At 34.5% G+C, this 12,314-nt stretch overlaps 1 protein-coding gene across 5 annotated transcripts in view; it reads right to left on the reverse strand.

Moving 5' to 3' along the window:
* Positions 1 to 12,314, reverse strand: part of USP34 (ubiquitin specific peptidase 34) — a 230,124-nt gene that overhangs the window by 137,187 nt on the left and 80,623 nt on the right. For all 5 annotated transcript variants that reach the window (XM_020891635.2, XM_020891636.2, XM_020891634.2 and 2 more), the window contains exons 9-10: positions 6,400 to 6,481; positions 6,223 to 6,315 (exon numbers count right to left, since the gene is read on the reverse strand). In XM_020891635.2, the coding sequence (XP_020747294.1) occupies positions 6,223 to 6,315; positions 6,400 to 6,481 (175 nt within the window). The remainder of the gene's footprint in view (positions 1 to 6,222; positions 6,316 to 6,399; positions 6,482 to 12,314) is intronic.

The following is a 12,314-nucleotide window of genomic DNA, read 5'->3' on the forward strand; positions in this document are numbered from 1 at the left end:
CAAAAATTCAAAACAAGTTAAAAAGAAAAAAACCCTCTGGGACTTCCCTGATGGTCCAATGGCTAAAACTTTGCACTCCCCATAGGGGTCCCAGGTTCGATCCCTGGTCAGAGAACTAGATCCCACATGCCACAACTAAAAGTTTGCATGCTGCAACTAAAAAAGATCCCACATGTTGCAGCAAGATCAAAGATTTAAAGTGTCTCAACTAAGACACAGTTCAGTCAAATGAATAAATGAAAAAATATTTGAAGAAAAAAAAAAAGGAAAACCCTCACGGGATTAATGAACACCTACAAGACAACATGAGAAAAATTCTGCCAACAAAGAATGATGGGATATATAGTAAATATTCTTTTTAATATTAAAAATAAAAGTTGTTCAGAAAACAAAGGACTACTTTTCATATATACTACACAGTTCTTACAGAAAGCTAGAGTGGCTCAGTATATGATATTCAATCAAACGCTTCAAGTCCAGAGATCAGACATCTCAAGTATGTGGAAACCAAGAATAAAATACCCACAAGTTCCTCTTCAGAGATGTTGGAGAAAATAATTGAGAGGACATAACTGCCAGTTGACTTCTGAGCTGAAACTGAGCAGAGAGAGGTACCTCCCTTCCTCCCCTGTCACTGGAATATACACTCTGCCTGCCTGCTACTCCTTAAGTGGGAACTATTCCAAGGTTATAGTAATCGTGCCTAAACCCAGTTAAGACCTCACTTATAAGCTTGTAAGATTTGGCAGGCGAGTGCCGAGATCTACTCATCTTGCAGCCACTGAAGACATGCCTCTTAACTTCCCTTGCTTTTAAATCTGCCACATACCAATCTGGAGTGATCTCCACCTCTTTCGTTCTCCCAGACCACTGTGTATAAAGGCCAGTTTATAAACCAACAAAGTAAAACAAAAGTCTACTCTGTGAAAGCCACAAAAATAAGCCCAAATTAACTTGAATAAATAAAAAGGAACAAGAAAAACAGGAATGAGGAAAAAGGATTTGTGGTAAATCATATATCTAAATACAAAATTAACACGAAACAACTGTGGAAATTATGGTTCACTTTAAAGTTGCATAACTTGATTAAATATAAATAACATAATAAAAACTACAAAGTGGAAAATGAGAAGAGAAAAATGATGAGAATTTCCTCATCTTCCATAAAGGAAACTCATTCATTACTGTATTTTAGAATGAAAAGAAACAAACCCACAAAGAAATGAGAATCAGTAACAGATAAGAGGGGCTTCCCCGGTAGCTCAGTGGTAAAGAATCTGCCTGCCAATGCAAGAGATGAGGGTTCGATCCCTGGGTTGAGAAGAACCCCTGGAGAAGGAAATGGCAACCTGCTCCAATATTCTTACTGCGAAATCTCATGGACAGAGGAGCCTGGTGGGCTACAGTCCATAGGTTTGCAAAGAGTCGGACAAAACTGAGTGAGAATCAAGGTAGAGAGAGAAAGCTACAGCTCAGAATATTTGTAAGTGAGCTGCAGAGGAGATGGGTCTATCTCTGCAATGTAACTGGAAAAATTTGAGTTTATTTGAGCACCAGATTTGATGGACAGCAGGAATGATACATTGACATTAAATCCTGTTTTCCCATTTCCAAAAGTCCATTTAAGAGTTCTAATGGAAAAATACTTCACAACACCTGAAAGTGCTAAGATCTCTTACCAGTCGTCTACCTTAAATATAAACAACAAAGGAAATATCCAACAACATAAAAAAAGAATTTAGTAGAGACAAGAGGTTTGAATATATAGTACAAGAAGGAATCATTATTCATATAAACAGCTCCTAAAATAGGCATAAATGAACAGAATTCAAATCATAAGATGTAACACAATGACAGATATTGCAGTGGCCAGATTATAACTGAAGTACAATCATAACTCCACATGCTAACAGTATGCAGAGCCTGAAAAAGCTGTAGTTTAAATATGTATACAAATATACAAGCAGAAGATAATAACCAATGGAGTATATATCAGTGTTTCTAAAATTAGTCATCACATATTCCCTTTGAGAACCTGATGAGAAGTATGAACTATTGCCCTTCAAAATGTACATACTGCACAACTGAATCAGATGATATTTAAATTCTAAGACCTAAAAAATGTTACTTCTGTCACTGAGACATACAAATCTATCCCCAAAAAGCTATTAGCTGCATTTTAAGACAAAATTATCATCTCAGTAAGTTACATACATCTATACAAAAGTTATATAAATCTATATAAAAGTTACATAAATCTATATATAAGTTCTTCAAATATGGAAAGCATTTAATGATAAATTCCAACACAGTAGAAAGATTCTGAAGTTTACCTTTTTATGTCCTATGACTAAAAGATTTTATATGAAAGGATATGAATAGAGACGTAGAGAGGTAACTCAAATCAGAATAGTAAGTAATTTTAAATGGTACAGAAAGTCACTTAAATGTCAAAATGTTTACCGGAACTTTATATACAACTTTTTATATTTACTGAAAAATTAGTAAACACATGTAAAATTTTTCAAGTTTACATAAACGTGGGCAAAACCTCCCACCTAATAAGGCCACTTCCCCAAAAGCAAACGTATTAAAATTTCTTGTGTGTTTTTCCAAAATTGTTCCAGACACTCACAAGTAGAAAGAGTACATATACATGTATGTACATTCTCTTTTAACCACTGTTTTAATACACAGTGGGAGAATACACTGGGTACTTGCTATTTCTCTTAATAAAAGATTTACTACCATATTATTTAATAAAAATATATCTTGGAGGTCATTCCACATGAGCAAAATATATCAAGTTCAGTTCTTCTCATGGCCACCAAACATTCTACTAGATGGCTTTCCCAAAACTCATTTAGTCCCACAGTGACAGGCATTCATGGTCTACTATCGCAGTCAATGGTATATCAAACATTTTCATGTACATGTATTTAGAAGACAAATAACTAGAAAGAGAACTGCTATGTTGTTCTCCTGAAGTTACACCACACTCTGGTCAACAGAGTGTATTGTCAAACATAATGAGAACTACCTAGTAGGTGAAAATGGTAAAATGTTAGCTGAATTTACATTTAATTATAATCAAAGATAAGCATTTTTCAAATATTTATAAAGCACTTTACACTTTTTTTCTATTTCCCATATGTCACCCTTATTTCTTTTCTCCTTGGATTCCAACAGAAGAGTTTTGATACAAATAATGAAAAAAATTAGCAGTCAATCCAATTGTTACTGGGTGAAGTGTGTGTATGTATGCGTATCACGTGTGCAAAGTGTTTTCAAAAACTTACTCCAGAAGGAAGGAAAAAAGACTCAGGCAAGACCCTACGAAAACAACCAACCAACCCTAGACAACCTGTAACCTGATGTCTGTTATAGTTGGTGCTCAAACAGAAGAACTCAAAATGTAAAAATTCCTGATAATTTGAAATCTGTGGTACAGCCAAAAGTTAAACAGTAACAAATCACAGAAATACTCAAATAAAATGATCTTTCAAATATATTTAAAGTTATTTCTGACTATATTACAGATTACGCCAGAATTTTTTAATAATTTCCTTATTAGGTAAATTCAAATTTTTGCCAGGATAAAATGCTAGAAGTCTTAATACATAGTATCAATTAAAATGTGATGAACTTCAGTTTCAATAAACAATGCTTCACTACTCCTAGTTACTTTTTCTGTATTACTTAATATATCATTGTTCTCATATTTTGTCTTGCTATGAATAAAATAAAAATTAAAAATAAAAAATTTGAAAAAGCTTAAGTATATCAAAAGTTTATGTATATATGTTGTGATCATTAAGAATATGGATTAAACAAAAATATAATGGATGAAAGCAAGTATAAGGGGAGAAATGGCCATTTTAATAGCAATAATATACAAAATTAAAACCCTTAAGAATGAGCTTAACATATGGTAAAATCTATATACAAGTAACTCTAAAATGCTGAAAGATACAAAATAAAACAAATGGCGTATCACAACTTGGATAAGACACTACTTTATAAAATAATCATTGAAATAAACAATGAAAATAATATTTTTAAAGAGTAGGTCAATACTAAAACCCACATGAAAAAATAAATGAGACACAGATTCTTTAAAAAATATATAAAGGATCAGCTTTTCCAGATATTAAGAAATGTTACACAGACACAAGGTGAAAAAAGAAAAGATATGAGTATAAAAGCAGGGACTAACAAATGTTTTCTCGATGCATCAGACAGTAAATATTTTAGGATTACAGGTAATACATTCTCTGTAACAGATACTATATTCTGCCACTGCAGTGTGGAAGCAGCCACAGACAATATGAAAATGAACAGGCAAAGCCATGGGGCAAACAAACTATTTACAAGCCCACAGGCTATAACTTTACCAATCCCTGGTATACAGATCATGACTATATACACAAATAGGTCAGTTACAAAGTTCAGAAATTGACCCAGTCAAGATAAAACTAGTGTCTCAAATCAGAGAGGAGAAGAATTACTTAACAAATGGAATGGGGATAACACAACCAAAAATTGAGAGGGGAAATATTGGGTATGTATATGATAAATTCCTAACAGATCGAAGATTAAAAAACAAAATTGAAACAAAATGTACAGAAAGTAACTAAAAGTGAATTTTGCTGTAATCTTGAAATGCATTTCAAACCATAACACAAAAGCCACAGGCCACAAAAACTTCAACCACAAGTCTGAAACCACATACTTGAAACTCAACTGCAAAAACCACCTGATTTAAGCAAGGAGACATCAAAGCAGAATGTAGTCATAACTCCTAACAGACAAGAAGTCCAATTTCATTGATATATAAAGATCTTCTACAAAAAAAAAGTAAAGCAACTGATAAATGGCAAAGAACATAAACATTCCCAAAAAAGGAAACAAAAAGGGTTCTTAAATACAAGATTTTCAACCTGATTCACACTAAAGAAATCCAAATTAAAAACATCAATGATAACACTTTTCATTCACTAGTTTAGCAAATAAAAAGGAGTTTAAGAATACAACTAATTGAGGAAGGTAAGGATAAAGACTTCCTTTCACTTAAACGTGAAAAGATAAGGAACGATGCTGAAGTTGAAGCTCCAATACTTTGAACATTTGTCTCAAAGAGCCCACTCACTGGAAAAGACCTTGATGCTGCAAAAGATTGAAGACAAAAGGAGAAAAGCATGGCAGAGGATGAGATGATTAGATAGCATCACCAACTCAATGGACATGCATGTATTTGAGCAAACTCTGGGAGACAGAGGAGAGTGAAGCCTGGCATGCCTCAGTCCATGGGATTGCAAAGAGTCAGACACGACTTAGCAACTTAACAGCGAAAGGTCAAAGTGGCACTATCACACCATGAGCTACCATAAGTAAACCACACATAAACTTTAACATGACAGTTCTACTTACAAGTAGGAATTTATCCTACATAATGGTTTTGCACTTGGACGAAATAACTGTAAATAGGTTACCTGTTGTGGCACTCTTTGTAATGGAAAAGATTAGAAAAAGATAGTGCCTATGAACAAGAATTGGTTAAATAAACTATGGTACATGCACATAATGAAACACTATACAGTCCTTAAAAAATTAAGTGCTTTATGTTACTTATGTGGAATAATAATCTCCAGGACAAAATGTTAAGTGAAAAAAAATCAAGTCCATTTAGTATGATACATCTGTGGAAAAGAGAACAAGGAAAGAAAAATGTTTACTGTTTACTATTAGAAATTTATACAGAAAATTTATGATGCACCTGAGAGGTAAGGAACTGCATGCATGAGAGACTGGAAGAAAGGGGAAAATGTATAGCATATCTTTTTTGAAAAGATATCAATTTTTTGAAATTTAAACCATATGGATATGAGCCTATTCAAAAATTAAATTAAAAAAGAAGATAATATAATAGAAAATTAACATAAGAATACAATGTTAAGGACAGAAGCACTGATTGTATAAATGGTAATAATAGGAAAATGTCTCTTAATAAACCAAGAACCTATAACTGACTACCTCTCACTTCCTTTAATTATACCACTTGTACAGTAAGATAAGACACGGATTCACAGATTTGATCCCCAATTCTTCCCATGCCTTGGTTTCTTTAGCTACAAAATGGTAACAGAATTCACCTTATAAGGGAATAAGCACTTAGAACATATAATAAGGAAGTGTTTAATAAATGTAAGCTGTTGATATTACCTGTGCAGCAGCCCAAATGCAGTCAATATGCTGAGTACTCAGTCGCCCTTCAGCTGCCAAAAAATTCAAAATCACTTGGCACTGTTTGATAATCTGGGAAAGAAAACCTTATTATAGTTAATTTTTAAAAACTTTCTCTCTTAACAGAGCAGATAAGTCATATAAAAGTCCACAAACCTCAATATGTAAATTTGGTCCAAATATATGCTCTACCACATTGTTGCTTATAAGCCAGTCTGCAAGTTCTTTTGCAATGGACCTAAAGTCAAATAAAAAAACAGTTTATACATTTCAAAAACTATTGGTATCATTCTGTCCCATGTCTAAAAGCAAACTCAGGTGAAAACCCAAAACTGGTCACATACAAATTATAAGTGTTAGTGTGTTAGTCGCTCAGTCATGCCCAACCCTTTGCGACCCCATGGACTGCAGCTCACCAGGCTCCTGTGTCCATAAGATTTTCCAGGCAAAGATACTGGAGTATAAAGAAGTGACTATATACAATTAACTGTTAATAGTACTACAAAGAGTAACTGAAACAGAAGTCAAGAAATTATACTACCTAAATTTATGAACAAACAAAAAAAAAATTTCTGAGAAGTTAGGCTAACTAATACCAGGTATATAGGGGAGAATACCAAGGGTAACACCCAGAAAGCAATGCATTTTCTGACTCAAAGATCATGCCTTCCCATTATTTCCACAGCAGGCACTGAAGCATTCAGGGAAGGTTTTCCCGTAGGTCTGCTATAGCTGGGCTTCCCTGGTGGCTCAGTGATAAAGAATTCGCCCGCCAATGCAGGAGATGCTTATTCAATCCCTGGGTTGGGAAGATTCCCCTGGAGAAGGAAATGGCAATCCACTCCATTATTCTTGCCTGGGAAATCCCATGGACAGAGAAGCCTGGTGGGCTACACAGTCCATGTAGTCACAAAAAGTCAGACACGTATGAGTGATCAAGCACGAGCCACTATGAGTAGATATCATAAAAGTAGGTTACCAAAGGGTGGGTGGGTGGTAAAAGAAGACTATCCAAGACAAACTGTAACTCCCCTGCCTGATACTCAAAAAGGTTCTGCTAAAGAGTCGGGTATCAACTGACTGTTCAGAACACTTGGCTACACTTATCATGAACAATTCACCCTTCATTTCAAAATGTGAACTTTTTATTTCTAAACAGGTTTAGATTTTCCTTCATTTTTGGAAAAGAGCTATCAACTCTCTTTTAGAGTAATAAATCACTGGCACAGAAATTAAACTATTATGTAGCCGGCCTAGTTCCTCTATCCACGGATTCTCCAGACAAGAATATTGGAGTGGGCAGCCACTCGCTTCTCCAGGGGATCTCCTCAACCCAGGAATCGATCCCAAGTCTCTTGCATTGTAGGCAGATTCTTTCCTGACTGAGCCACCACGGAAGCCCAACAATACATAGTGTCAGTTTATCAGTTAATTTGTCTTTTACAGCTTTAAGATATGTGTGAAACATAATAAACTGAACATAATTAAAGTAAATAGTTCAGGGAACTCAAGCTTACATATACATCTATGAATCCATTAGCACTGGCAGGATAACAAACCCATCAACCCAAAAAGTTTCTTTATGCCACTTAATCTTTTCTCACCTCCCACACCCACTGCCCAGACAATCAGTGATCTGCTTTGTTATTAGTTTTCATTTTCCAGAATTTCATGTAAAAAGAACATACAGTATGTAACTTTTTATAACTTAGATTTTTTTTTTTCACTCAGCATAATCCATTTTCCTTCACTGTCATTAACCCATTGGTTTCTTTCAACTTTGGGCAATTATGATTAAAGCTGCTATAAGCACCCATGTGCAAGTTTTTGTGTGGATATAAGTCTTCAAATTCTTTGGGTAAATGCCAGGGAACAAGACTGCTGGATCGTATGGTTATGCTGAGTTTTGTAAGAAACCATGAAACTGTCTTCCAAAGTAGCTGTACCTTTTTGCATTCCCACCAGTGATGAATGAGTGTTCCTGCTGCTTTACTCTTTGTCAGCATCTGGTGTTATCAGTGTTGTGGATTTTGACTATTTCAATAGGTGGGTAGTAGAATCTCATTGTTGTTTTCACTTGCGTCTCCCTGATGTATGCATGTGCTCATGTGCTATCTATATATCTTCCTTGGTGTAGTTGTCTGCTAAAGTCAGCCTATTTTTAATCTGATTGCTCATTTTCTTACTGTTAAATTGTTAAGAGTTCTTTGTATATTTTGGATAACAAATCTTTATCAGATGTCTTTTGCAAATGTTTTCCCCTGTCTATGGCTTGTCTTCTTCTCTTGACACTGTCTTTCGCAGAGCAGAAGTGTTTTTAAAGAAGTCCAGCTTATCAATTCATGGATCATGGCATTGTATTCAAAAGGTCACCACCATAGCCTAGGGTCATTTAGGTTTTTTCCTATGTTATCTTTTAGGAGTTTTCTAGTTTTGCATCCTATGTTTAGGCATGTGATGCATTTTGAATTAACTTTTGTAGAGTGTGAGATCTACATCTAGATTTTTTTTTCCACATGGTTGTCCATAATTATTTCAGTAATATTTGTTGGAAATTCTATCTCTGCTCCATTGTACTGTCTTGCCACCTTTGTCAAATATCAGCTGACTGTATTTATATGGGCCTATTTATGAGCATGTATTCTGTTCCACTGATCTATCTGTTCTATCACCAAAACTGCACTGTTTTGATCACTGTAAATTTAGACTAACTTTAAGGTGGGTAATGTCAGTCCTCCAACCTTCCAATACAATGCTGAAAAGCAGTGGTGAGAAGGGATACCCTTTCTTTGTTCCTGATCTTAGTGGAAAAACTTTGACCTTCACATCATTAAGTATGGTGTCAACAGCAGGAGGTTTTGCAGATGTCCTTTATCAGGCTGATTAAGTTCCCTTCTGTGCCTAATTTACTGAGAGTTTTTACCATGAATGGTAAAGCCTGACTTTGTCAAATTTTGACTTTACATTAATTGACTTTGAAATGCTGCACCAGCTTTGAACACCTGAGATAAATCTCACTTGGCTATGGTGTATCATTCTTTTTACACCTTGCTGGGTTCAATTTGCTAATATTTTCTAAGGGTTTTTACATGTATGTTTATGAGAAATACTGGTCTGTAGTTTCCTTTTCTTATGATGTTTTTGTCTGATTTTGCTATTAGGGTAATGCTGGCCTCAATGAGAAAGGCTTCCTTCTGCTCTCTCATGAGAGAAACTATAGAGAACTGGTATAATTTCTTCCTTAAATATTTGGTTAATTTTACTAGTGAACCCACCTGGGCCTGGTACTTGTTTTGGCAAGTTATTAATTGTTGATTCACTTTAATTGATCCAGGCCCTTTCAGATTGTTTTAAAAAATTTTTAAATGGTTACCACAGAAGAACACCTAATGAAAAAAGTAGTGTTACATATACTGTGGGTAGAAGAAAATAGTTTTCAAAATAGGATGTGTAATGAAAAGATTCCAAGTTCTTTCAGCAACATAAATTATACACAGAAAAACTGGGAAGAAATGAACAATTCCTTTTCTTGTTTATCCACAAAAGAATTATTTTTAATTTAAAAATTATTATAAATATTTTTAAAAGAAGCTATGAATTAGACGTATGGCCTCAAAGGGTAAAACATTAAAATAAAACTACTAATGGTATATTTTACCTATTTCTGAGTAGGCTGACAGAAGCTATGATCCACAAATCAACTTCATGATTTAACATAGAAAAAGATAATTCAACAACTAAAAATAATTCTTTCAGTTTCTTGAAAAACATTCAAAGTAAGTGTAAAATTGGACAACATTATTAATAACAACCATTCAGGACCCTGGAAACATACACACAACTGGGACTCCCATAAGGACTAAGGGGAGCAGAAAGAAAATTTGAAGAAATTATGGTCAAACATCCCAAATTTGAAGAAAAATGTTCATCTACACATTCAAGAACCATAGTAAACCTTGTAGCTCAGTTGGTAAAGAATCTGCCTGCAGTACAGGAGACCCAGGTTCGATCCCTGGGTTGGGGAGATCCCCTGGAGAAGGAAATGGCAACCCATTCCAGTATCCTTGCCTGGAAAATCTCATGGACAGAGGAGCCTGGCAGGCTGCAGTCCATGGGGTCACAAAGAGTCGAGCACGACTGAGCAACTTACTTACTTACTTACGATAAACACAAGGATATCAACACCCAGAGACACCACAATCAAATTTTTAAAAGCCAACGACAAGCAGAAAAATCTTAAAAACAGCAAAAAAAACAAAAAAACACGTACAGAAGTACTACAATAAGATTAGCAGCAGACTTTTTATCAGAAAATACAGCTATACTGAAGCAATGTTCCTATATTTTATAGAATTATTAATCTGAAGTAGACAGTAATAAAGATGCATACTGTAACCCATAAAGCAACCACTAATTTTTAAAGTATAAAAAAACAGAATTAAAATGGTATACAGTTGGCTCTCTGTATCCATAGATTCTGCATCCATAGATGCAAACAAAAGAGGATCAAAAATATTTCTTAAAAAAATTCCAGGAAGTTCCAAAACGCAAAAGTTTAATTTGCCACATGCTGACAATTATTTACATAACACTTACATTTTGGTATCCTCAGGTGGTCTAGAACCAATTCCCAACACATACCAAGAGACAACTATACTACTATATACACTACAAAATAAGGCAGTAAAGGAGAAACAGAAAAAAAATTTTTAATTAAGACATAAAAAAACCAAAAGCAAAATGGCAGGCATAACTCCAACTATACAGTGACTGTATTAAATAATACAATCCTAAGAGAGTACTGTTAAGAGTACATTTGGTTGGCTTTTTTTCCCAACCATCAAGAGATGTATGTCAGATCCAAAAATACAAACAGGTTGAAAGTAAGAGGATGGAAAAAGAGTAAACATAATAAAGTTACACTGGCTATACTAACATCAAACGAAACGAACTAAGCCAAATGTTGTTGTTGTTTTTTCCAAATACTGTTTTAAAGAGATGAAGAGGGACATTTTAGGATGATGAAAGTATGAAATTATCAACATAACATAGTAACTATAAACAGAGTGTACCCAACAAAATGTTCTAAAGTACATGCAGCCAAAACCAACAAAAACAGACAGAACAGCCAATTCTCATCACCCCTGGGAGTTGTATCTTACAATGTCACTGCACTGAGTTAGCTAATACTGAACCCCTGAATGTTTTTTTAGATTACTATTACCCACTGCTTTAATGAATAAAAAGAACATGTTATTAGCATCAAGTGCTTCCTAGAGTGGGTTCTCTTTAAAAGAATGACTCAGTGCAATAATGTGCCTCACTGGTTAGACTGACTGAAAGATGACAGGACTCTGATTAAATGCAAATTTCACATAGTAACATTAAGTACACAATTTGGTCTACAGTTCCTTTGCAGAACTTCTTCAAAGAAATATTGTTTCACAAAACTAATATTTGTTTTGAAGTTTCCATTTCAGTCAGAACAATGCAAGGGAGACTTTTCCCTTTATGTAAAACTGTCATCATAAAAAGTTCATCAACATCCTTCCCCTTCCCCATTCCCTCCGGAAAAAGAGACATGGCTCTCATTTAAGTGTCACCGTGTTGTTTTCTTTGATCCTCTTTTTCTTAAAACTTTTTATAATTGAGGTAAAACTGACAAATAACATTATTAGTTCCAAATGCACAACATGATGATTCAATATTTGTATATATAGCTAAATGACTGTTTTGTAAATCTAGTTAACATCCACTATGATAGTGTTACAAAAATTTTTTTTCCTTTCTGATGAGGACTTTTAAGATCTACTCTAACAATTTTCAAATATGCAATACAATATTATTAACTATAGCTGCCATGCTATACATTACCACTCCCATAACTTACTTATTTTGTGACTAGACATTTGTACCTTTTGACCTCCCTCGCCTCTTCTGCCCTCCTCTGACCTCCACACCTCTAACAACTACCAATATATTCTATCTTTGAGCTTACGGTTTTTGGTTTTTACAGTCTGTATATAAATGAGACCATATGATATCTTTCTGACTTATTTCACTTAGTATAA

Source organism: Odocoileus virginianus, chromosome 2 (genome assembly GCF_023699985.2).
Source record: "Odocoileus virginianus isolate 20LAN1187 ecotype Illinois chromosome 2, Ovbor_1.2, whole genome shotgun sequence".
NCBI lineage: Eukaryota > Metazoa > Chordata > Mammalia > Artiodactyla > Cervidae > Odocoileus > Odocoileus virginianus.